The sequence below is a fragment of the Diplotaxodon limnothrissa genome, linkage group LG5 (assembly GCF_057381915.1).
Source record: "Diplotaxodon limnothrissa isolate DT_005_m linkage group LG5, D_limnothrissa_male_GT1.1, whole genome shotgun sequence".
NCBI lineage: Eukaryota > Metazoa > Chordata > Actinopteri > Cichliformes > Cichlidae > Diplotaxodon > Diplotaxodon limnothrissa.
In genome coordinates this window covers 8,593,805-8,620,649 of record NC_140600.1, presented here as the reverse complement: position 1 = coordinate 8,620,649, position 26,845 = coordinate 8,593,805, and the positions used below count along the sequence as shown (strand labels likewise).

The 26,845-nt window shown below is 43.4% G+C and overlaps 1 protein-coding gene across 1 annotated transcript in view; it reads left to right on the top strand.

Annotated features, from left to right (window-relative positions):
• cntn4 (contactin 4) overlaps positions 1–26,845 on the top strand; it is a 194,909-nt gene that overhangs the window by 152,429 nt on the left and 15,635 nt on the right. The window contains exons 11-12 of the mRNA XM_085353001.1: positions 13,118–13,245; positions 26,158–26,333. Of these exons, the coding sequence (XP_085209127.1) occupies positions 13,118–13,245; positions 26,158–26,333 (304 nt within the window). The remainder of the gene's footprint in view (positions 1–13,117; positions 13,246–26,157; positions 26,334–26,845) is intronic.

Below are 26,845 nucleotides of genomic sequence, written 5' to 3'. Positions count from 1 at the left end.
AAGAATCCCGCTTTTCACTAAACTCAAATAACACTCTGAAGTGCGATAAAGTGAATTCCGAGATGTTTGCCGAGATTAGGTCAGAGCCCTTTTTACCCGTCTGCATCCCATGTACTGCTCGCCGGGATTATTTTTATCTGGAAGACAGTGGCTGATATCATTTTTCAAAGTGAGAATCCGCCAGCGCAGCATGAGTAATCCATCTTGGTTCCTCTGACAATTTCCTGTGGAACATGTGTGTGCTCTTTATTCCTGAAAAGATCCCTCAGCACACGAGTGGAGATGAATATCTCTGGAAGGGGAATAAACCATCGGAGCACTTTGCGATTAAAGGAATCCTCTGGAAGCGCGTACACAACGCCCACCGTGCAGCCCATGCAGATAAACTCCCTCACCTTGCAGTGCAATTACCAGCACAATCACATCATGTTCCACTGGCGGGAATTAAGATGTTCTCAATCAGGTTGCTTCATTAAGACACCTTCCTATAAAAAATGCACACTTATACACAACATTTATTCTGAGAGGATTCATTTGCACCAATGTCCTCAGACACTACAGTGGTGTGTGTGTGTGTGTGTGTGTGTGTGTGCGCATAAAGTATGTTTAAGCTAGTGTCACGGCTGCACAGCAGTCGTGTGGTGAATTGAGAAAAGGATCCAAGATGCAGGCACTTACTGGGGTGCGAGTGAAAATTTATTTGCAGAGGTGATAAAGTGACAAAACAGGAAGAGCAGAGCCCAGACGGACAAGGTCAGGGGGCCGACCCGGAGGCCAAAACAGTTCAGTTCCGGGGGCCGACCGCGTGAAAGGCAGCAGCAGTGGGGCAGGTCCGGAGGCCGGCCACGCAGTAGGCAGTGGTGTGGAAACAGTTCTGGGGGCCGACCGTGCAGACGGCAACAGCGGCGTGGAAACAGCTCTGGGGGCCGACCGTGCGGACGGCAACAGCGGTGTGGAAACAAGTCCGGAGGCCGGCCACGTGGAAGGTAGTGGCGGCGTTCAGGAGGGCGTTCAGGAGGGCGTCCACAGTGGCGGAGATGCCCAACAAGCGGCCTGGCAGATGACCGACGATGTGGAGGTGGTAGTAGGGGACCTGAAGGCTGCGTGGCCCCTGCAGCCCCAGGCGAAGCGGAGGCTGGACCAGACGAGGCGGAGGCGGAGGCTGGACCAGACGAAGCTGATGAGGATGATGAGTATGCTGGAGCCGGACCAGGCGATGCTGATGAGGAGGCTGGAGCCGGACCAGGCGATGCTGATGAGGAGGCTGGAGCCGGACCAGGCGAGGATGAAGCGGAGGCTGGAGCCGGACCAGACGAGGATGAAGCGGAGGCTGGAGCCGGACCAGACGATGAGGATGAAGCAGTGGCTGGACCAGACGAAGCAGCTGATGAGGATGAAGCAGTGGCTGGACCAGACGAAGCAGCTGATGAGGATGAAGCAGTGGCTGGACCAGACGAAGCAGCTGATGAGGATGAAGCAGTGGCTGGACCAGACGAAGCAGCTGATGAGGATGCTGATGCTGGACCAGACGAAGCAGATGCTGGACCAGGCGATGCTGAAGCGGATGCTGGACCAGGCGATGCTGAAGCGGATGCTGGACCAGATGCTGGACCAGGCGATGCTGAAGCAGATGCTGGACCAGGCGATGCTGATGAGGAAGCGGAAGCTGGACCAGGCGAGGGTGATGAGACTGCAGCTGGTGATGAGACTGCAGCTGAGGGCTGGACGGGCTCCTCAGGCCCCCCAGCTGACGAGGCAGAAGGCTGGACGGGCTCCTCGGGCCCCCCAGCTGACGAGGCAGAAGGCTGGACGGGCTCCTCGGGCCCCCCAGCTGACGAGGCAGAAAGCCGGACGGGCTCCTCGGGCCCCCCAGCTGACGAGGCAGATGGCTGGACGGGCTCCTCGGGCCCCCCAGCTGACGAGGCAGATGGCTGGACGGGCTCCTCGGGCCCCCCAGCTGACGAGGCAGAAAGCCGGACGGGCTCCTCGGGCCCCCCAGCTGACGAGGCAGATGGCTGGACGGGCTCCTCGGGCCCCCCAGCAAAAACAGTCTCAGAACCAGTGGGCACTAAAGCCCCTGGCACACACAGGACAGAACCAGCAGGTGCGGAGACCTCTGGCAGAGACAGAAAAGAACCAGCAGGCACACGGGCCTCTGGCAGGGACTCAACAGAACCAGTAGGCACACGGGCCTCTGGCAGGGACGCAACAGAACCAGCAGGCGCATGGGCCTCTGGCAGGGACGCAACAGAACCAGCAGGCGCACGGGCCTCTGGCAAACACATGGCAGACTGCAGCTGCACAGAGCATTGGGTCTGCTCAGGCAGCGACAGCCGGGTGTGGTCCTCAGCTGGCTTCTTAACCGCCAGGGGTCCTGAGTCTGCTGGGGGCTGAGACCCAGCCTCTGGGGAGGCCCTGGGGCGAGTAACAGTCTCTAAATTAGCCAGTTTCTGAGAAACTAGAGTGGTTTTAATGCATTTGTCTCTCCGCTCAAAATGGGTGCTAGGAACGAGATTCAAAATGGGTGGCACAGACACAGCCTCCAGTATGGAGGGAACGGGTGATCGGGCTAATGGCATAGATGCAGGCTGGGCTAATGAACTGGCTAAAGGCTGATGTACTGGTTGAAGTGAGACTGGAGTTGGTGGTGGAGTGGATGAAACACAGTCAGCTACTGTTATGGATGTTTTGAAAATGCCAACTTGTGAGAGGTCAGTTACCACGAAGGTAGGTAAACGCCGTGTACTGTCTTTACCCTCCCCATGAACGGCCCCAGAAAACACAGTCCCAGAAGCACCAGCGTCCTTAAAACTCACCACAGCTGGTCGCACAGGAGTCCCTGAATCCGGCTGTGGGGTGAAGCGTCGGTGGCGCGAATGTTTCCTCCCCACCGCTGACGGCTCCGACAGGCAGGGAAAAACCTCTGGGGGGTCGGGCCGTGAAACCTCCGGTGGGTGAATCTGAGACGGATGCTTTGTGGCGGTCGTAGTCCATTGTTGCTGGGCACAATTGGCTACTTCCCGAGCTTGCACCGCTTCCTGGGCTTTATGCAGCTCAGCGATTAAGTCTGTAAATCCCCGGACCTGGTGGAGATAGGGATTTCCGGCCAGGATTGCCTCAACGGCATTTATCCCCACAACTTTCGCTCGTGCATTGGAGGTGTGGGTTACCCAGTCCACCAGGCGTAGGGCACGTGTGAGGTCGCTCTCCCCGGCCAAGACCGCTGGATCCATCTTGTGGTCGCGTCGTACTGTCACGGCTGCACAGCAGTCGTGTGGTGAATTGAGAAAAGGATCCAAGATGCAGGCACTGACTGGGGTGCGAGTGAAAATTTATTTGCAGAGGTGATAAAGTGACAAAACAGGAAGAGCAGAGCGGGGAGTAAACAAACCTAAACTGGGAAAACTAAAGAACAAAACTTAAACCAGACACTCACGGGAGGAGGAGCGAAATGCACAAAGAGAGATGGCAGAGAGACGCAGAATGAATACCAGGTAACAGAATAATGCAGACTGACATGGAGTTAAACAGACGACACGACAGAGAGCACAGGAAAACACAGGGCTTAAATACACGGGGAGTAATCAGGGAATGGGCCACAGGAGGGAGACACAGCTGGGAGCAATAAGGCTAACGAGACAGGGGAGAGGTAAAACTGAACACACTGACATGAGACATGAACTTTCAGAATAAAACAGGAAACTAACAGACACAGAGAACCAGACCGGACACTGAACTTGACAGGCAGACTCATGAGCAGACACAATAACACCATGGACAGACAGAGGGAACACAGAGAAGTGGAAGCAGGCAGGCAAAGAACAGAAACCTAACAAATGGCAAAATCACAACAGAATACACACTCTGAATGAACAAAAGCATAAGGAACACAAAACACTGAGTCCTCAGACTCAGGACCATGACAGCTAGGAGGTTTTAGTTAGTTTTTAAGGTTTTTTTTTAGCACTGATAGTTTAACAGCATTTTCGTGGCTGGGGATGCTTGGGATTATACGTACCTTTTCTCTTTACTGCTGAACTGCATCCATATTTGATTTTTACTCGTTACTTGGGAAATAGACCCAACAAGCACTTCCCAGGGACAAAACATCCAGTATTCAAATGGCTCAACAAACTTTAGCTAGAACTACTTTATAATGTTGAAAACAGAAGTATAATTCCTGTGCCTGTCAAAAAAAAAGCAACACACACAGAAATAAAAAGGAAATAAAAGAAGGATCCATCCTTGCTGTTGAAGCTATGTGGAAAAAAACTTGGCATTTCCCTGCTTACATTATGGTAATTCACATTGGAGCTGTAGCAGTAGTGTGCATTTCATAGAGTAAGAGATTAATACTTGCACTGCAGCTCATCACCCCTTTGTCCCCTGGCCACGTTTTTATAAAGCTACAATATTGCCAAAGAAGCTTTAATTCTAACCGGTGCCCTGGAGACAAGTGTCAATACACAGTGAACCAAAAGGAAAGTCTTTCAAGTACTGTCTGCAACTTACTCCACTGGTAATGGAGCTAAATAGGAAAAAAATATATACGATCAGCACATAACTCTGCCTCGGGTTGCGTAGAGTGTCTTTGTTGAGACTTGGAGAGCGAGTGCTTATTTTGTGTCCATCATTCTTAATCATTTGCTCTGTCTTAAAGCAAGAGCTCCCTGCAAAGAGCGGTCACAAAGGCGCTTGTTATATTGTTGCTGAGCTTTGAGTGACACCTTCAAAAGATCTCCTGTCAGGCGGGTGTTTTCTACACGATTGATGGTAATTTTGTGGAAGGTACCGTTTTTGGTGGTTTTTTTGTTTGTTTATATAGTTTAAAGACTTGTAGGGTAAACTGGTTGGGTAATTGAGCTGCTTAATAACGTCTAACACACACAGAGAGTGATTTGTGCTTTTTGGCAACCTAGCGTTTTATTACGATGAGGCTCAGCACTGACTCAGCAGCACATGTAAGGCACAGCTAACAGGTATATTTCTCTGCTTTCACTCTAGTTTTGTGTGTGTCATCTTTAATGGTGAACAGCATGAAAAGCATGTTACATTTAACACATTGGTTCCTCATTATGCAGCACTGTAGTAAGAAGTCATGTTTGTGGTACGGCAGTTAATCGTTTAGTACTCTATGTTAGGCCTTTGGTCACTGGATTATTGAGCTGAATCTAAACTTAAATAATCACGATACATTCATTTTTCCTGCTTTTTTAGAGGAATTGGACCTTTCTCTCTAACTGTGCACAAATGTGTTCATTTTTCATTCATTTCTGGAAGATGTTGCATGCATATATATTTGGCAGCTGTCTTAGGTTTTGGATATTTTTCTTTTTCACTGCTCCAATAATTTTTGTGTTTTATTGTAGCTGACAGGCCCATTGCTTCCACCTTCTGACAACAGTCACATGTTACATTCAAAGCACAACCTCTGGGACTGAAAAATGAAGCCACATGTAATTGCCAAAAAGTACCCTTCTTCTAATGACCTCTGGTTTCAAACATGAGTCAGTCCTGATTGCCTCCCATGTCAAAATGCTTAACTTTATATGCATTGAAAAGCATGTTTACAGCCTCAATTTCCCAATTTTACAACTTTATGATGTGTTAAAATTCATCTTTCTGGATACTGAACAAAAACCTCAACAGTGAAGGTGTCATATGACCTGGAGCCAGGTCGTCACGGAAACTCTGAGAAGTCAGCCGTGAGACGAGTGTACAGGAAGTGCAACTACAAAAATATTTTGCTTAAACGGTCTCATCAAATGTCTCCTTCCTAGTGGTTCATGTCCCGCTCGATGCACGGTCCGCTGTTTTGCAGTCCTTCCTCCACTTCATCTTCCAGAGCATCTTCCAGTGTGACGTTTGCAGCCTTCATGTCATTTTTGATTCATCCAGTGCTGTTTTGGTCTTCGTCGTGTCCTGTTGCCACCCAGGTCGTGTCGTGTGAGACCCAGCGGCCACCTTAGCATCTTCATCTCCATTGTGTGAAGAACTTGCTTATGCTTGGTGGTCGCTAGCTAGGACGCTGACCTGTAGAATGCCACTGGGAGCACAATCGACTTGTAGACTTTCACCTTGAGGTAGATTGGCATCCTCTTGTCGCACAGGACTCCAGTGACCTGACGCCACTTCATCCACGCTACGTTCACACAGGCTCTGGCGTCTGGTAGGGTTTTGCAGTCTGAGGTGACAAGGGACCCGAGATATTTGAATTGGGTGACTTTGATCAGTGGCTCGCCATCAATGGTGATGGCACCGTCGGTCTGGGGGACGCTTTCGAGACTGTCTCATCAAATATATTGCACCAAAATGTATTCACCCATCACCAGTCCCCAAAATTGTGTTTGAAGTCCTGTGGTTGGAAATTATAGCACAGCCATTATTTTGTTGTTACCTTTAAAGGGATTGCTTCAATGATAAAACACCATTAAAACGTTAATAAGGCAGCTTGGACTGCTATCAGTCTGTTTCCATTTTGCAAACGAATAGGATCAAGCTGGAAATTACATGGAGTCTGTTTGTGATAATATAGCAGTTAATTGTGGTAAGTCTGCAGAAATTGCATGTACATACACAGATATTCATATTAACAACTTCCTTTCAAGTTCAGAGAGATGTCTAGAACCACACAGATCGGGAACAGAATTTAAATAATTCCTCCAGGAACAATGAGGCAGTTTAACAGCAGAGTGAAATGGGTCCTCAGCAACCTGCTTTTATATGCCAATGTAACTGGAATACAACCAGCTGACAGACAGTTACGTCTGGCCCCCTACTGCAAAGGCATGCATTGCAAATGAGCTTCACTCATCAGTGCAGACTTCACTCACACTGATTCGAACATGTTGGTAATTTTTCTGCATTTAGAAATTTGACTGCAGTTATTTTCAGACCTTCACCAATCTGTCTGTAAGTGGTTGTAGTCGGTCTGAGTCACACAGAAACTGCTTGGAGACAAGTTGCATCCCACCAGGTGACCTGAGCAATCATCTTGATTGATCGACAGTTGTCGCTGCATTGAAACTAAAGCAGTGATTTCTTTTTGGTTCTTCTACACCAGCCTGTTTTGGATATAGACTTTTTTAACCTAAACATCAACTGGTACTGGTGTGGTGTATTTACTGGATATCACTATTTCACTGATATTCATCCAACAGCTTCTAATGGGCTCTTACTCAGTCAGTTGCCACGGGCCTATGGCTTATGTAGCTAAAGAAAAGATAGAAAAACAAATGTCGAGGTTGAGTAGTCATAGACAAACTGCTGCTATTTCATCAAAGTTTGTCTGACACCGTGTTTGGCACTTTTGTTGATGCTATTTATGTGGGCACAGCTTCACATTTTAAAGCTGTGCCCACCACAAAGTTAATCATCTTCTGTCCATCTGCTAATGCTTTGATCATTTGCTGCAGCTAATGATCCATGCGACAAGGTGAGAGTCAGTGGTACAGGTCTGACTAGGGGAAAAAATCAATATCAATTACACCTATATCGGAGAATTGTCAAAACTAAATGCCCAGGTGTCCCTGTCTCACCAGTGTCTGCCAATAGCTTTGACTGGAAATTTTTTTTTTTTTTTAAAGCGCATACCTGCTTTATCTCTAATTGACCGTTAACCTTGATGCATGCAGCGTCACGAGAAAATAGAAGGCAAGTTTGTTTAGTCACGATGCTGCATGAAGCATCTGAGAAGGGTTTTTTTCTGCAGTCGCACCGCATTCGGTGAGTTTTAGCATCCAGGGTCTGCGCTCCACAGCTGGGCTTGATTTATGCCACTGACAAGGCCGTTTCTCTCCAGCACAGCACACTGTGGGGAAGCTCAAGAGAGACAGCCTTTCAATTTATCTCAGACGGCCCCTCCCCCGGCCCGCACTTCAGGGTTTTTAAAGCAGTAGAGAGCATAGATCAACACCTGAAGTTAGGTCCCACCCCCTTATCCCAGCTCAGAGGATACGGTGACCTCGCCTCCTTCTTGGCACCCTCACCACATTACAGCTTCTGGCCTCCAGCGCTGTTAGTGATGCTGACGCTTTGATATAATTATGATTAGAAACGCTTCCTGCAGGTAGGTCGACGATGGCCGGCGCAGGTCGGAAATAGTAACACGAGAACACCTCACCTTATCTGTGAGTTTACCACGGAAGGCAAACACAATATCAAACACATCCCCCGCAGTACTGTTTTTTTACCCCTCCACACTTTCCACATTGAGTTAACTGGTATTTGGAAGTGAATGGCTGGCGAGGTAGTGAGTTGAGCACGCTGTTTGTGCTCTCAGGCAGTAATCTTTGTGTACAAAAGGCTTTAGCTGAGACTAATTATTTGGTGAAATCACCCTAAGCTCGCGAAGATCTCTCTCTTCCTGTGGTCTCATGGCTGAGTAATTCCACTGATAGAATCTTAACCCCTATTTTCACAAGCCGGCTTTATTTACCCTGTTAATTAAGCAGAGAGGCACGCCTCCGTCCTGCAGCCGCACCGCCAATCAGCCGCAGCATCTCGGAATCACCGAGCATTCAAGAACGTTCCTGTTTGGAACTCTCGAATCAGATCTGATCTGTGATTACGCATATTGTTTGCATGTTGAATTCTGATGAGTGCGCTCCTCTTCTTCGACGGCGACTTAGCGTGTTTATGTAGAGGGCAACTTAATATGATTCCTCTGTTTGAGGCGCCCACCGTTACAAACTCGTTCCAGGCTTGGTTCAAAACTGTTCCACTCAACACGCAATTTCCTTCCCTTTTTTTTTATTACAGATTCATTATTTGGATTGTGACAGTTTCCTCTCGACATCCAGAATTTATCAAACAGATCAAAGACAAAATATGTCTGAATGAAAGATCAAAACAAGGCTTTCAAGTGTTTGTTTTTTTATGGTAAGGAAGCTTGCAAAAAGGCAAAGTGTGCATCTGTTAACATCGTCTCAGAGAGAACGTAAGGAAATCACAAATACAAAAAACACAAAACATAAGGCTTTCAATTTGGACCGGGCTCTTCTCCTGCGATTTCCACTTCACAGCGCCTCGTGATAGCTGCTCTGTGACTGATGTTATTTGTCTCTTTCATCTTGGTGGAGAGCAGGGAGGATCAACGCTGTGCAGCCCCTGTCCTCTGAGGCTTGATCTCCCCCCCAAAAAATACACACCTGTGTTTTTTGGGATTACACGAGTGCATTCGGACATCTCGCCGTGTTCAAAATAATGGCCTCCTTTTGGAGAGAATTACAGCCGTGTCCATTAAACCGTGTGAGGCAGGGATGAAAGGAGTGGCACTTGTGTTCATCTCACCTGTGAATTATTGATACCTCCCATCCTCTGGATTCTCCCGGGACCAGGGTGGAAAATGTCTCCTTGCATAATGGGCTCATCACGCAGACATGTTGTCTGGGCTGCAGCGGAGGAGAGAGAAGACAGGGAGCAAAACAGAAATGTGTTAATAGTGTGTCTCCATCTCTTATTCAGCACTCCTGCGCCTCGGCTGACTTCTACTGTATTTGACCTCATCTTTTCTTCCATTAGCTTCAGACTGAAATGACGAACACTTATGCAGACATCCAGTCTGCTCCTTTTCTCTGTGATGTCAGTGAAAGGAAAGTTCCTCCCCGGTCTTTACATGAATCTACAGAGAAAAGTACATGATACGGTGAATGGCTGAGAATAGTCTTGGCTCTCTCTCCTTTGGGCTTGCACCACTTGTTCACGCTCTTACAAGACGCGCCAACACATGATGGCTTTTTCGTCCCTGAGGGTAATGGGATGGGGGATATACAGAGCACCGCGCACAAACGTGGGTATTTAGTTATGTTGAGGAATTACTGTGAGCATCGTGCTGCAGGTAGACTTGATCTGGGTCAGAGCTTGTTCTAGTTAAAGCAGCATGCCTTTGCGTGTGTTTACGCTTGTGCTTAGTTGATGCGCACCCTTAAATTTCCTTTAAATACCACGAGTCATCACAGCAGCTCGGCTATAAACACGGGAGTGGCAATGCAATGCAATTCAATTAATGTACAGCAGTTGTTTTAATTGTGCTTACTCGGCTCCGTGTTACGGCCACTTGTAGGGCCGCAGTGCCATTTAATGGGCTGCTTTCCTCATAAATATCAGCCTGCAGGTTTGACGCCATTAACTGTGCGCCAGCCCACACTGCGATATGCCCCCGTGTAACTGATGGTCATTGTTGGCTACTCTGCATTCAGCACTTTTCTCTCAGCCTGATATAAACCCAGAAGTATCCACTCAGCAGCACCATGTGGTTTTAGAAGTAGATTCACTTACACTAACTACCTCTGCACTTTCTTATCGCATCCACCACTTGAAAAGAAAAACCCAACAAAGAGGTGGGGTGGAGGGGAAAGACAGTGTGCCACACTGTATCAGCCACATTTCAGCTAAATGCTCCCAGTTAAACGCAAACAACCGTTCTCACGTAACGGTGATGAAAGCTGATGAACTCGGACTGCGTCAGCAAATATTTGTAACAGTCAAATAGCTGTTTCAAATAGGTTTTTAAACCTGGTTGGACTGTTAATTACTGCAGTAGTAGGTATTTGGATACAGTGCTGACAGATAGTTTTAATTGGTGCTTTATAGAGCAGCAGCTATTAAGGGTCAGAGGAACAGCCCGGCTGATTCAGATATTACATTTCAATAACTTTTACTTTCTAGCGTGATTACAAAAACAGAAAACTAATTTTAAACAGGATTTTCTGGAAATCTTAAAATCGCCATACTTTTAATTGGACTCTCTTTCAGCTCAGTATGGTTTTTTTCTGGCCCAGAGCCTCACTTTTCAGATTGTCTCTCATCATATCATCATATCCACAGTGCATTTTTCAGCCAACAGGCGTCTGTTTTCAAGAAAATATGTCCATGCTTTTGTACAGTACACTACCTGCCAAGCTCTAACAGCAGCAAGATAAAGCAAAAAATGAGCTGGTGAACACGGAGGCACATTATCCAGAGATATTACAGAGAGAGAGATAGCATTCAAAGACTCCTGAGTTGAATTCTCTCTGTGGGGGATAAAAGGGAAAAAAAGCTTTTTAAAACCTTATGTTGGGTCAGAGTCAGTCGCATTTGACTGGAGACTCTATACATGTAGCGTTTTTATCCTGGTGACCATTAAAATTAAAGTTCATTTAAATAATTGTGCACAGTAAGTGCCCAGAGCCTTTGATTTAACAGCTGTAGACACACGTGTTTCTAAGAGTCAGATAGAGAAACACAGATAAAGGAAGATTTTGTGCACACTCATTACTTTTGGTTCCCACAAGTCAGATTTCAGTGTTATTGGGAAATAGTTCTCCAGGCTTTCTGACATTGGCTGCTTTTTCACTTATTTTCAGTTCAGTCTTTGTACCTGATCATTTTCAGAGGAATGATATGTCAGCATGTTGTGTGCCGTTAAAATCTGAGGAAACTAGACAAGTAGTGGAGAAAATAAGAAGTGGCAGACCACCTAAAAATATCCAATGTCCTTAATAAATAGAAGAAAATCCAGCAAAGACCTGACACAGGACCTAAGTGAGGCACCTTTATTTAATCCATTTACTATCTACTCATGACTCATCAGGATTACAGTGGAACTCAATGGAACACTATTGAGCTCAACATTAGTAACAGCGTGGGATTATCCTGACAGAGAAGGGACGAAAAGGCAGCGAGCATCCAAAGAAGAGTTTTGGATGTCCATCAAGAAGACTGGAGAACTATTCCTGAAGAGTCTGCTTAAACCTATTACATGAAAGCTTGTTTGAGTTCCATACAAAACAATGACTTTTAACCTCATTAGAATTGTACAAACTCTGTTTTTGCTCGTTACACCGTATTTCTATTTTTGTTTGCATGTTTCAATAAAGTTTTCCCAGCAAAATACAAAGAAATGACATGTGGCTCAAGACTTTTACACATATTCACCAGGTGACCAAAAATATAACTCCAGATGTTGTTTATTTGAAAGAACGTTTTAAAAACAACCTTTGAAAGTAGCGCTCTTACTGTAATTCTGATATTGTGACGATGGTTCATAAGGACAAACTGAAAGCTTTGAAGTTTACTAATCTGACATCCACTCCTCAGTTTTGCATTTCATGACCCTGAAAGATGACTCTGATTAAATGCCATGTAAATCTTCAGGGAACAATATGCTAATGTTGCATTCACAGCTTTATGAGCCTCCCCTGAAGTGGCTCGCTCACACTTCTTCATTTCTGTTTTTATATGTTACTTCCTGTTTGGAAGTTAATGACTAACTGATATTTACCTGCCTTTTATCTCTGTTATACTCTTCGTCCTGATAAAACCTGCTTTTTAGCGCCTAATTGCTACACACTCTTCACCAGCTAATTGCTGCCTGATGACTTGCCTTTGAGAAGGTGGCGTCCTGTGGGTCTATCAGATTCTGTTGCCACTGAAAAGGACACCGGTTATAGCAGCTAGCATTTGTTTTGTTTCTTTAATGTAGAGTAAGTGGTTATTGCAGATTTAGGTGTTCGTATGGACTAGCAGAGGGTCTTCACCCTCACTGCAGGCCTCTATTCGCTTTGACTCCTTTGACTGTTTTCACAGGTGAACGGGGCAGTTTAGCTGCCACACATCATGTTCCCCTCTCACAATCAGGCTGACGCCATTATAGAGTTTGCCGAATCAGCAGAGCGTTTCAGATAATTAAAATTCAGTGCGCTTTGATGAGGTGGTCCACCCTTGATTTCCCCCAACACTTTGCTTTCAAGGGCACAATTTCCATTTTTCCTCGTTATTTACAAAATGTCAACTTTTGTTAAGGCCTTTTGACCTTTTTTGAAGCACTTGTGGCTGTTGTGTAAAGGGCACGGAGCCACTATTGTCCTAGATATCTCCAAGTCATGTGTTGAATTAATCAGCCCTGAAAATACACTCCTATTTCTCATTGTTGTCATCTGCAAAGAAGCAGAACCTAATTAGAGACAGTGAGAAATTTTCTTTTCTGCGTATTCGTCACTTATCTTTTGTGCTATGTCAGCCATGCCACGTAGTTAAAATTTCACGATGCACGCACAGCAACATTTGTTCTTCTTACAAAAATCTGTTGCTTTGACAGTCACATAAATTATTTCCTATTTTTTTGTAACCACAGAATCTCCATTCTGGACAACGGTAGTCTGCGGATATGGAATGTGACCAAATCTGATGCAGGCCTCTACACGTGTGTGGCAAGAAACCAGTTTGGTGTGGCAAGCAGCACGGGAAGCATCATAGTTAAAGGTATTTCCTGTTCAGCCTTTACGATTCACCACTTTTGCTTTTGCAGGTTTTTCCATCCCATATTGGTCACCTCTGTAGTTATAGAGAGAAAGGCATTGTTCTCCAACAACACGATGCCAATAATGAGATATGTAGATAGCTGGCTGACTGCTTGAATAGTAAAAGGAAACATGAGTAGTCTTCCTGTACTCATCTTTTGTCAGCCTGGAACCTTTGTATTTTGTGCAGTGTTTTCAGTTCCTTTATTGTTTTGATTGATCATGTCTAAACCTCTAAATCACTCAAAACTACCTGGTTAGACTGAGGCCCGAGTCACACAGGCCTAGAGATGGTGGACAACCATTTGGTCATGAGAGGAAAATGATTGCTGGACTTTGCTGGGGCTTGATTTGAAATCAGTCATTAAAACCCCAGTTATGCACACGTAGAGAATGGTCAGTGACTCACCGGTGGCTAGTGAAAAGCGTGGTTATTGGAGGTCGCTTGCTCCTAGTAGAGTTGGTTGCAAAGTCCAACTTTTCCGCAAACACCAACTATTTCCTAAGCTGCAGGGAAACTGTGAAAATTTTGACATAAACTGGAAATGCAGATTGTTTGCCTTCAAAAGTTGCAGCTTGTAAAATGTAAAGGTAGCAGAAGTAAGTCACAACTTTTACTTTGAAGGATGACAAGTGACAAGTGCTGGCAGACAAGTCTGCCTCTTTCATGCAAACTACAGGTGACGGTGGCGTCTCAAGGAGGACTCAAAGCATTTAACTTTATCTGAGGAATCTAAGTCTACCTTGTTTACACTGAGTATTGCTCAAATCTTACTGAAGCTGAATGCTCCTCTTTCACCCGCCTCCAGTGGCTCCCTGCAGCTATCAATATGGGAATGAAAATTTTATGTATCATTGCTGTAAGTTAGATCCACCAAATCTAAAAACGTGTAGCTTACACTGAATCAAAGAAAAAGGCTTTAATATGTGCATCGAGCTCCACATCCTGAATCTTGCTGAACCTCAGTAGTGGAGGTGGTTAGCGTGGATGCAGACACATAAATGGCTCGTTTTTGTAAAGCTTTCAAATACAAAAAAAGAAAAATGTATTAGTGCATGATCAGATTTGATTGCTTTCACCAAAAGCATTACTGTTTTCATAGTATGCCTGATCTGTCGCTCTACTGCTTTGTTTTTTACTTCTGCTAATTTTAAAACTGTTCATCTGCTTTATGTTTTATTTATGATCAAAGTAAGCAACATTTAAGCTGATAATTTTCACAAATACCAGCAATGTTCAAAGTGGTATGCAGAGCTTTAGAACTACTCAGTTTAAAAGAAGCTTGTTCAAGCTAATAGGCATTTTTTGCTCCCACTTCAGTGCTGTGTTAGTGACTGAATTAAGTAAACAATAGAAAAACAATAAATTTTAGTTTTATAGCTTCATCAATTAAATAAAAACACAGTATTATTGCAGAGTAGTCACAAAGATTTTAATTATATACTGAATGGAAATGTTGATAAGCTAATTAATACTTAATAGGCTTAATTATAAGGTACAAATATGTTTTGCTCCTCTGTACAGAAATGTTTGCCTATAAAAGCTTGCTGATGCTTTTTTGCCAGTCCCTTGTTACAGTAGGTTTCGCCACTAAAAGCCACTTGAATAGATGAAATTACGGAAAATTTATTTGATGCTTAAATTTATTTAAGCATCATTTTTCAGATTTTTGCATCCAGATCACCCAGGAATTTGACAGGTGAAGTGTTGACTGGATATATTAAAGTTGTGACAATAATAGTTACTTAACATTTTCTTGCTCTTTTAATATACTTCTTATATATCCTGGTGTTTTAAGAAATTTGCAATATCCTAAATCTTACTGAATAAGAGTCCTCCGACCCATTCTGTGGACAAACATCAATCTGTCTGCCTCACACATTCTTCAACTGCCCAAATATTATAAACTTTTTGTGTAAGATGTTTCAGACTTTCTGTAGAACAGATTCAGTTTCTGGATTCAGTTCTGGAATAGCTCTATTTGGGGTGAAAGCAGCCACCCTGGAATCATCGAATAACCAACAATCAATCACACATTGGTTTGTTTTGTGTTATTGCTCACACAAAGACTCATTTTGCTGACTGGAAACAAAAGAAACCACCTTGTTGATGAAATATTAATATTAGAAAAAGATCAAATGCACACTGAGAGAAAATGGGAATTAATTTTATACAATATGACAGCCTGTAATTTAATTTCAACTCACCAGAGACTATTTGCAGTAATGCTGATGACATCCCCTTTTTTTCATTTCATTACTGTACCTAAAAATCCCAATAAAGACAGTTGGAGGGAAAAATTTGTAACAGGTCCTCTAAACATTGACCAGTGACGACTTGGGAGTGATGGATCAATTTCTATAAGTAGCGCTTTTCACAGACTTAAAAGTCACAAACCGCTGTGCAACAATTAAAACACAATTAATATCAGTCTGTAAAGTAAGACATGACAGCGGCTTTGGTTAAACAGCATGTATCAGTGCCCCAGGAATGAAACCAGGCTGCTTCATCATGGAGACAAAGCTCTGGAATGAGAAACACATACAGCAGCTGCAGTGGACAGGAGCCCACACTGTTCCACTTACCTTTAACATTACTCCTGAGTGACAGTGCAACGCCTTTACCTATAGTAGCACCTACAGAATACCAACCTACTGCTGCTGGATACCTGTTTTATTTTCCTTAAAATAAAATAGCCACAAGTGTTTAATTTTCATTCATAAAAAATGGCCGACACATCTTATCTTCTGATAAGTCCCACAAAAAGCAGTTTTTCCCCCCTCTCTCTCTGTGCTGTCATTACTAGACAGAGACACCTCAGCTGCTATGTCTGTTTGCAGAGATGTTGAAATCATTCGTCTCACTGCCTCGCTGTGCCCCCCAGTACCAGCAGAAGGATATACTGCGAGAAAAAAATAGTCTTCGTGTTGTTGGATCATCTGGGTTGGGGATTGCATTTCTGCTCCGGTGCTGTGACTTATTATACTTCATTAAAAATAAATGTGAGCTGGGTATAAAGTGCGGTGCATTCTGCGGCGGCTTTATGCTGTGCACACCGCAGCTTTTCTGTCCCATTTCCACAGGGGATAGTGTTCTCACCTCGTCAGGCTCCCGGAGGATTTGCTGACATATTCAGTGAACTATACCCTCACTGTGACCTCCTTTTCACAGGGGTTCCTGGGCTCATTTGTGCTATTGTTACATGTTCTGTTTTGACCTTCCTCGTTGAGCAGCTTCTTTTACATTTATAGAGTTATTGATTTTCAGTATATTGCCCTGAGGGAGAAAAGTTCACGCCTCATATTTCAAAAGGTTTTTCATATAAAGGTTTTCTATCTAGATTTGCATGTACTCTGTAGTTCAGGAATTTTCACACGACGCATACAAGTGCAGTTCTCGCAGCTACGACTGCATTTCTTCGGCTTCACCAGAAGCAGAATATTCCGAGACGCCGAGGTAAACCCCGTGGGTCAGAGCATGCTGGAAATTCGCTCACACCTTCTACTCACCGCCTAAGAGAGAGTACGATTCACTGTAACCTCATATGAACATGCAGAATACATTGATCATTCGTCTGCGCTGTTATTAAATACCCGTGGGGGGGAAAGAACTACACAGGTCAAAAAAAAAAGAAAATCTAATAAAATCGTGCCCAAATCCTTCCAATACCCTGTGTGAGAAATACTGCAGCTAAAATCATTTTTCATAAAGTCTCGAAGACAGAGCTTCTTCTTCTTTGTGTGTAGTTTATAGTTTTTGCTCAGAGGTTCAATCCATTAAATTATCCTTCTTCTACAAGTTAGCAGTCTGTAAAATCCTTTGAAATGCAGTGTCAACAGAACAGTCTGCTACCATATCAGGGTTTTTTTCTCCAATTATTCAAGTAGTTGCCATAGAAACATGGATTAATTGACTTGCTCAGCCCCTGCAGGCTAGTGTTTGATTGAATACTTTAAAAAAAAAACATTGATTAATGTCAATGAGAATAACAGCGAGAAGAAAATCCTGTTATTGTATCTATATGTTCATTCTCCTTTTTAGCCAAAAACACGTCACATAATGGAATTTTAAATAACTCTGTTGCAGCTCTGTCTTCTGTAAATCACTATCAAGGCGTGTTTCCTTTTTCTGTTGAATTATAAAAGACAGATTTCATATATTATGAATGCCTGAAAGTCAGCAACAGTCAAGGATGTGGGGAGAGCTTAGAGTGCACCTTGCCGCTGATTTATGCTGATGCCTCGCTCTGGCTCCCATTGACGACTCTGCCGCTCTACCAAATGCAGTACGCCTTGCATAATAGAAGTGAGAGAAATTAAAGGATCACGTAACCTCAGAAATTCATTGGTGACACCTGCAGCCGTTACGTGAATTGCAGTTATTATTCTGTTTCTCTGGGTTTGCAATGGCTTTTGCACGACTTATCCTACTCAGGTCTTTATTTGGCTGTATGAGATATCTTGCGTCTGCGCTAGCAGGCACCCTAGCACTAGGTACAATTTAAAAAGACCAACTGAGATCAATCAAAATTGATCCTAAAATAACCAAACAATGCCTCGATTAATCTTGCTTAACTTGTTTGCTAATGCTAAAGCACAGTACTGTTGATATAGCAAACAGAAAACAGGCCTCTCTTATGGCAATGCCCTCGGGAGCAAGCATAACCATCGCATCCTTTGGATTTTTGCAGAAAATATGTCCTCACAGAGAAATTATGCTTTAGGCTGTGAGAGCCAATGAGAGAGTTGTGGCATGTTATTTTATTTATTTCATTAAAATTTATTCAGACATTTCCATAAAGTGTTTTTTGGGGGGTTGTTTTTCAAACATTTAATGATGATTAATGTATTTGTCTCTTGCAAATGTTAATTTCTGGGATATTTTAAGTGCAACTTTAAAACCTGATTAAAAAGTACAGCATTGCTGTACCATCCTGCACCAGTTCCACTCTCTCTTTCCCATTTATCAGACACTGTGAAATGAAAATGGTAGAGAACACCCCCACCCGCCCCCAGCCAATCAGTGGGAGTAAGAAGGGGGGCAGTGGAACCTGCTGCTCTCCCTGTAGGTTCAGGTTGATGGCCTATATGTGGTTTTCCAATCAGGCTGCAAAGAAACACAACCATGTCTGTCTTCTCAGCATAAACAGACACCGCTGTTATCCACTCATTATTCTTGTGAAAAGGAATATGGGTTTTATTTGACACCCTCACACACTCGCTTCCTTCCCATCATAATATGTTAAAGCTGTTTTCTGTGGCTGATGTACAAATGTTCCTGTATATGAACGTGTGCCTTTCTGTCACAAGTGATATTATTTGCAAAATGGGATGGGGTAATTTACATGCACTACTTCATTGAGGATTGGAAACCTGTTTAGCGGGGAGAAATTTGTGTTGCGGGATCAGCCCTTATGGGAGATGACAGTAGTTTATTCAAATTGACTTTGGTGATATGAATACTGAAAAATACCTGTCAAACAGCATTCTGTATCTCCCGCTGTGAATAAGCCACCTCGCACACAGCAGAGGAGCAGTCACAACAGATGAGCCCTGTTAATGTCCCCATTATTCCAACACTGGGGGGATATTAGCAGATTAATTGCACTTGATTATAGACGTGCTCTCGGAATTTTGATTACACTGGAGATGAGCCGTTGCAATTAGGGTTGCCGCCGATCATTACGGATGGTCAGTGAACTCAAAACTTCAGAGATCCTACAGTGTTCACGTCAGTTTGGCTCTCTCAAGCAATTCATCTTTTCGGCGCTGTGACCCACTGTAGCAGCCATTTGTTTTGGAGACATTTCAAAAGTAGACGAGGAATATTCTGTCATTGTGGGCGACATCTAGAGAGATCTTTTTCGTAGATAGGTAGTTTCCCTCTGTCTGCACCACAAGGTGCACATGCGTGGATCTTAAAGACTGAAAGAAAGATGAAAGTAAAGATGTTCACCGTGGGATGAATGATCAATTTGGTGATCCCATAACACACGGGTGGGCAACTCCAGGCTTTGAGGGCCGGTGTCCTGCAGGTTTTAGAGCTTACCCTGGGTCAACACCCCTGAATCAAATGATTAGTTCATTACCAGTGTTCGGGAGAACTTCAAGATATGTTGCGGAGGTAATTTAGCCATTTGAATCAGCTGTGTTGGATCAAGGACACATCTAAAACCAGCAGGACACCGGCACTCGAGGCCTGGAGTTGCCTACCCCTGCTGTAACATTTTGTCAGCTCCTTAACCAGGACAAAAATCTCACTGTATTCACTCATGAAGAGTCAACTAGAAAAATCACAACATGATTGAAAATAAGCATACTATACTACGAGTATGTTACGTCGTCTATCCATTTTGCACCACTTATCTGGTTCACAGCAGCAGTCTGAGCAAAGAAGTCCAGACTTCCCTTACCCTGGCCCGGGGGACACCAAGTTGTTCCCAAGCCAGCTGAGTCCTGGGTCTGGCCTCAGGACCTCCTCCCAGTAGAACATGCCTGAAATATCTCACCGAGCAGATATCTGAACCACCTCAATTTGGTTCTGTGGATGAATGATGTGGATGAGCGATCCAAGTAGCTCTCAAATGACCATTCTCCTCACCCTGCCTCTAAGGGAGAACTCAGTCACACTTCATAGCTCTTTAACCTTGCTTGTAAAATTGCATGTTTGCACAATTTCCAACTAGTGCTAGATTGGTACAGTAAATGAATTGGTACAAGCACTTTCATGCAAAAACTTTGATTTGTTTTTCAATCACCCACCTTAATCTGGCTCTCAGTGCACTTGCACTACCAGCACAGTCATCATGTTAACATTGTCTGGATGAACATCTAAGCATACTTTGTTAGCTGCTGATGACTCCACGACAGAAGACAAATAATCTGTTTCATTTTACACCCTAGACTTAAATGTGGTTACCAGTTCTCTGCTGAATTCCTACAGTTGCTTTTCCAAGCGAGCCATGTCATCCAAGTTGGATGGCAGCAACGATATGAAATAAATGCGATTCCTGACAGCCATATAGAAAAATAATGAGCTGCCATCTGTCAGTAATCACCAGCAGGTTGCTACAGATGTGCCACCACACAGAATACAGTACCGAGAGGATCTTGTATCTATCTGTTGAGCAATGGAGACAAGGTTTTCCTTGCCATTCAAGTTTGTCCTTGAGGAACCTTTGATAGGTCCTTCAGAAAATAAGTGGAGCACAAAAAAACTGCATCGGAGGATTTTCTGGCGTGCTGATGAATCTGTTGATTTGAAAAGGAAGAGGAGGTAAAATTGCGAGTGAAATGATTGCTTTTTAAAACGGTAACCACATTTTTTTGTTCTTAAACGACCTGCTAGGAAACTCTGAGGATTCGCCAAGGTGATGCACGATGCTACGCTGATTCACTTTGAAAAACCTTAGCCTGACATGCTTCGTCACAGTTTAGATCCTTTGTGAAGACGTCTTTTCTTACCTGCCAGTGAAAGAAAACATTTCCTTTTCAGGTTTGTGTTTGTCTTGAACCCTGACGAGTCCGGATCTTCTGCGTGGGTCTCAGTTTAAAGATGATTATAAATTTGTTTTCCAAATACTCTAAATCATGCGGCCTGTGTCTCGTCCCTGTGCTCCACTATTCAAGCTCGCATTGCTCACCTTTAGAGGAAACTTACTGAGTATATATATATATATATATATATATATATGTGCACTGAGGGAGACTGCACACTTCGCATTACGGCTTTAGATCATTAAAGACAGAGGATTCTCCACAGCAGGAAGGGAAATGTGTGGGCATTATTCATAATGTTGGAAGGAAGACTGGTGAAACTGGCCTTGTGAGGCATGTCAGTGTGCCTCAGAAAGGAGCTCAGGGTCATTTGGTAACTGTAAGCTAGCTCTGTTTTCTGGTCAACCATATGTTATTGTTATACAGCTTCTCTGAGTGTTCCCACTGTGTGCCGGTGGTCTGTATATCATTTGTTTGGCTTCATTAGCTGTCTGTGCATCCTAGGCTTCCTTCAGCTGCTTTGCCTTAGAATAGAATGCCATGCTGATTGCTGTTGGTGTTTTTATTTTGCAAATCAACTCCAAAATTGCATCTGATATTTTCTTCTCTGTTTCTTTCATCATTACCATCTGTTGTGAATCTTGTGCCCTTTATATACACAGAAATTCACATTAACTACTTATATTCAGATTCCAGCCAGAAACTCATAGACATTTAGAAATAAAGACGTAGTTGCTGCTGGTGGCGATTTATCAAAAAAATGATGTAGGTGGTTGGCAACCTTGCTTTCATAGAGGAAGAAAACCAGAATACAAGCAGTTGGCAACCAGCTGACTCGAGTCTCCTACTCAGAGAGATATGTCGCAGAGTAGTTTGACTCATTGACACAGACGAACTCAGACGGGTTAACAATCTGTCTGCGTTTATAAATTAGACAGTAGTTATTTGCAGACCTCTCTGAGAGTGCAGTCTATCCCCAATCACCTTGCAATGTTAATATATTTTTTCTTATCAATCACTTTTCTACTCTGTCAGAGCACTGAAAGCGCTTTACACAACCTGCGTCATTGCCCTTGCTTCATGCCACAAGCACTTTCTATGTAAGTGCTTTCTATCTAACGTTCACACTCCGATGAATGCATCAGAGAGCAACTTGGGGTTAGTATCACGCCCGAGGATGTTTACCACGAACCACCAGCCTTTCACCTGAGCTACAGCCAGGTGAAAGAGCAGAGGTTTAGAGTGTTGCATAACCAACTGGTCACCACAACTACTTGCAATTAGTTTCTGACAACAAGAATATTGAATACAACCACTAATTAGTTTTTCTTAAAGGTCTGGTGTAAGTGAGCCATTAAAAAAGCACACAGTTAGATCATGTTTTACTCGTTAATTAGTTCCGTTCTATGACCAAAACATTGAATTTCTCATGTGGTATCATTCCAGATCAAGTCATGAATGCAAACAATGGAGGATGTTCTTTTAGAAAAACATGGTATCAGATTTGACACCCAAGTCATTTCAAGTTGATTCAATATACTATACTAAGTAACAATATAGTGTTAAATACACAAATTTGTCTGGGAAGAATTACCAAAGCAGCTATTTTTTTGGACATGGATATTCAAGGCTCTTCACCTCCTGCACAGGTAATTCAGCAGTGAGCAAGAGATGTGTTTAATTTTTAAAACAGATTTTTGGAGGAAAGCATGAATCGCAGTGTTGACTTGGAGGTTTCAGAAGCCCGTGGTGCTAGTTTTAATAGTTTAAACAAGGTGCAAAAACAGCAAAAAAGAACTTACATAGTAGTACAAGTTAAAGAAGTATGATTTTGTCAAACCTGATTGCATTTAGTAAAGTCGGGGTTGCTCATGTCTAAATGCTTTGAATTATTTGAATTATTAACTGTGCAACAGCTCATATTACATGTATCACATGTAAAATATGTTCAGATGCTTGAATGTAAGTTTTACGTTGGTATGACATGTTTATTATATAAGACATGGTTTGCATGGTAATATGTAGTTAAACAATGATGTAGATAACCGAATGAGCCAAAGTGGCACTTTGCACTTCTGTCAGAGCGATAAGCGAGCAGCATGGTGGGGAGAGAGCGCAGTGGTTTTAATAGGCTTGGTTAAGTGGTGAGATGACGTTGACAGACAGATGTTTGAGCTGTGCTAGAAAACCTGTGATCATACGTCAGTATCTTAGCTGCTCCTTGGATGAGCTAGGTCAGCTGAGCACTGATCAGGTGTTGTAGTACATCTGCTCATTTGACCCTGTTTGATTACACTGGTTAACAATGTTTCAGACATCCTCAGCTCCATCACATAATATGTGCTATTTCTGTTTGATTTTGAAATCCAGATGTGACAATTAAAATAGCTGAGTAACATTTCCAAGATGGTTCATTTCTTTATATTTTGCTGCTATTGTACATTGATTTGAAGAGTTTGAATCATAAATTGTAAGTTTACTTTATGGTCACTTCACACTATAATATTTCACCTTTAATATTATGTAAGAATTAAAAACATCAGAAAAAAGGTCTATATAGCCCAGACTTGAGTGAAACAAAATTTTACAACTAATAGCAGATTTATTTCACCTCAAACACCGAAAAACTGTCTAACAGCTTATTGTGAAAGAAGAAGAAGAATTACAGATTTCCTGCTACTACAAAGGTCATGTCGAGCGTCTGAGTACAATGGATGCGGGACACGACCATGGAGATAAGATTTGGAATTTGACATTTCATACTTGGCACATTTCTATGAATCTGACCTGATGAAAAGCAGATTAATAGTTTAGATAGTGACCATCTAATAATTACTATAGTTTCCCCCCATTCTGCCCATTTTCGCCAAATCTTAAAGGTTAAAATGTATTTAAGTGATTTCTGGCTTCAATTAAAATTTTGGGTCTTAGATCTGAGCAAGTAGATTATCATGAAAACTAGAATCAATCAGCAATTTTAAGCAACAAGTTCCGTTTCAGTGACTAAAATTTAATTAGTTAATGGAACCTTTACAGTTGTGCACTGCTACCAGGGCACTTGGACATCCGAGACGTTCAAAAACAGAGACAAGAAACCTTTTCAGAGACAACCTGCCTTTTCACATAACAGCTTTCCAGTCTCAGTCATTTAAAAACACTGTTAAAAATCAACTCTTCTCACTGACTTTCAGGTCTACCTCAGCAAGTTGTCCTGGCTTTTTATCATGCGAGCAGTCTTATTCAGTCTATTACTGTTTTATGTGATTACATTTTTACTGAATTTGTTATTTTACTGGTTGTTAAGTATGAGTTCTGTTTGCATTGCCTGTACAACAGATTCTTTTTAATCATAACTTGACTTGGGATCTACAGTAGCATTGCTGTAAGCAAGTCCTATCAGACTCTGCTTGATTATTTATACAGAGTATACAAAACAAGTGAAGGGGGGCCTTCACCTGTCGGATTTTTCTCCCACAATCACTGTTAGAAAACCGTCATAGCATCAGTATTTAATGGCTTGCTTTCATAAGCTCACTTTAATTTACATTTTTGATTAAACTGAGGCCGTGGGTTTCTTCAGCCGAGGATGGGCGACAGAGTTAGACTCTTGTCTACAGAGCCCGAGGTTTTTCTTCTTACTGATGCTGACTGTTCCTTAAGGTGGATATTTCAAATGATGGCCTGGGGCCTGAAAAAGTTCCCAGGTCCCACCCAGCCTGTCTCAGCACACGGGCTCGCTCTCTGTCTTGTCTCGGACTGACCCTGCTAAGTGAGCGTTACTGTCCTCCCCGTTTACAGTAGCAGTAGGTAACAAGGCATTATACAAGATAGAAATCAATCAAATTATGCTCAAGAGTCCAGTGTGTGGTTGTGTAACCAACCTTGGTTGTCCGTATAATCTGTCACAAATCATGACAGAGGAGGGTAATAAGGCAGCATACCCCCCCATCATTGTCACTGTGAAACCCCCGGAGGCAGTAAGACACCAGGCAGCACACAACCACACGACACAAGGAGAGGAGATGACGACAGAACACACCAGTCCTGCTGTAGAAATAAGGAAGAGAAAAATTGTTTATTCCGTGTTATACAGGTAACACGAACAGAGTGAGTTCTCTTGACTGTGGATCTCTGTGGGTATTTCCTCTGTAGATCCTTCCCAAGCCTTTTTTCCCCCCACCACACATTTCCTTCTTTCTCCTCACATGATTTGGAGTAACCATCTCTCCAAGAACACCACTGCAGAGCACACCTGACACTTTTTTTTTTCAGAGAAATGTGTTTCTTAAGCTTTATATTTTTTAGCTTTTCTGTTCCTTCCTGCACTTGTTCTACAAGGTGTAGCCAGCCTGCAGAAGCAGACCGAGCACACACAGAGACTTGAATACCTCCTGTGTGTTATTATGGGTTTTTTTTTCTTTACTGCACCGCCATCGTTCACCATTTAGCCCCTGCAATAGAGGACTGGGCTTCTCAGACACACTTTCATTGTGTATATGACAAGACCCAGCAGCTGATAGCATTCTGGCCTGAAATCAGAAAACGACTAGATAAATCACATTGGGAGCGTGCGGTAGCGTGTGTGTGTGTGTGTGTGTGTGTGTGTGTGTGTGTGTGTGTGTGTGTGTGTGTGTGTGTGTGTGAGAGAGAGACAGAGAGGGGGAGCCAATACAATGAAGGTATCGAATTCACTGTGGATGAAGACTGCACTACTGCCGGCACTTTCTACATGAATCTATGCCTGTCCAGGGATCATTTGCCATGGTTAATTTAGTCCATGTGCTCAGAGTGGCTATTTCAACCAAGTAATCACAGCACCCCCAAGAGGGAGACAGGTGCTGCACACTCTGAGTATAAAGCCTCTCCCTCCCTCACGTCCTTCCACCTTCCCCCTCCATCGCTAACATACGAGTGCAAATAAGGGACGCTCGTCTTATTCCCATGTGCAGCCACTGTAATGCACTGCAGGAGAGAAAAGAGAGCACTGACGACTGGAAGAAGTCCTGTTTGCTGTTTTCCTAGCAGTTCGATTTGGGAATTGCAGCCGGTTCGAGGGGAGTTCCAGTCTGCAGGCTGAGATGACAGTGACACATGGAGGCTTCGCGGGCTGCAGGAGAGACACGTCTCCTCTGAGTCCCCACAGGGACAAGCTCAGGCCGAAACTAATACCAGTTATTGTAGCTGTGCACCCTAGTTTGCTATGTGCTCCGTCCCGTATATCCTTCTATTAACTCAGTCTGACATATCCATAAGGATGATGGAAGGGCTCTGCTTTTTGCAAAGCCATTTCCTGTGCTGAATTATAATGCCTGGAAAGAGTAGAGGCGTGCAGCGTGCTTGATCAGACGTGTGTGAATATGAATGTGTGTTTTTTCAGAGCCTACCGTCATCACCACGCTGGCCTCCACGCTGGACGTCACCGTCGGGGAGAGCGTGGTCCTGCCCTGCCAAGTGAGCCACGACCCGTCTCTGGAACTCAAGTTCACCTGGTTCTTCAACGAGCAGCTCATCCACTTCGGGAGCCACAGTGGATTCTTTGAAAAAGTGGGAGGCGTAAGTCAATATTTCATCATTCATGGTTTCTGACAGGCCGCGAGACTAACAGGCCTCTGGTTTTAAAACAAGCTGTCATGTTGTGAGAGGTGTGCAGACAGGATGCCTTCATGCATCAGTCCGGGAAGCCTTTTTGCTATGAGCGCTTATATAGTATTTGGACATTTTATCCCCAAGAAAACAAAATATGCCTAAAAACAACAAAACTTGAAATGGGGGTACATTAAATGTGCATTTCTATCCCAGTAGCTATTATCGAAAAACATTTACCCCCTAGAATTAAATAAGGCAGTAACTATGTGTATGTGTTTGAGGATTTTAGCCACACTTTATTTTCTTTTTAAAGTATATTTTTCAGCCAAATGAAAAGAGAAATCAGGTAAAATCTTAGTTTTACTCTCTAATTCTATCTAATTTCTTATCTGCTTGAGCAGTAAGGACAAATCACCAGGCTAACACATAAAGACAGACAATCAAACACTCTCACATCCATACCTACGCCCAATTTAGAT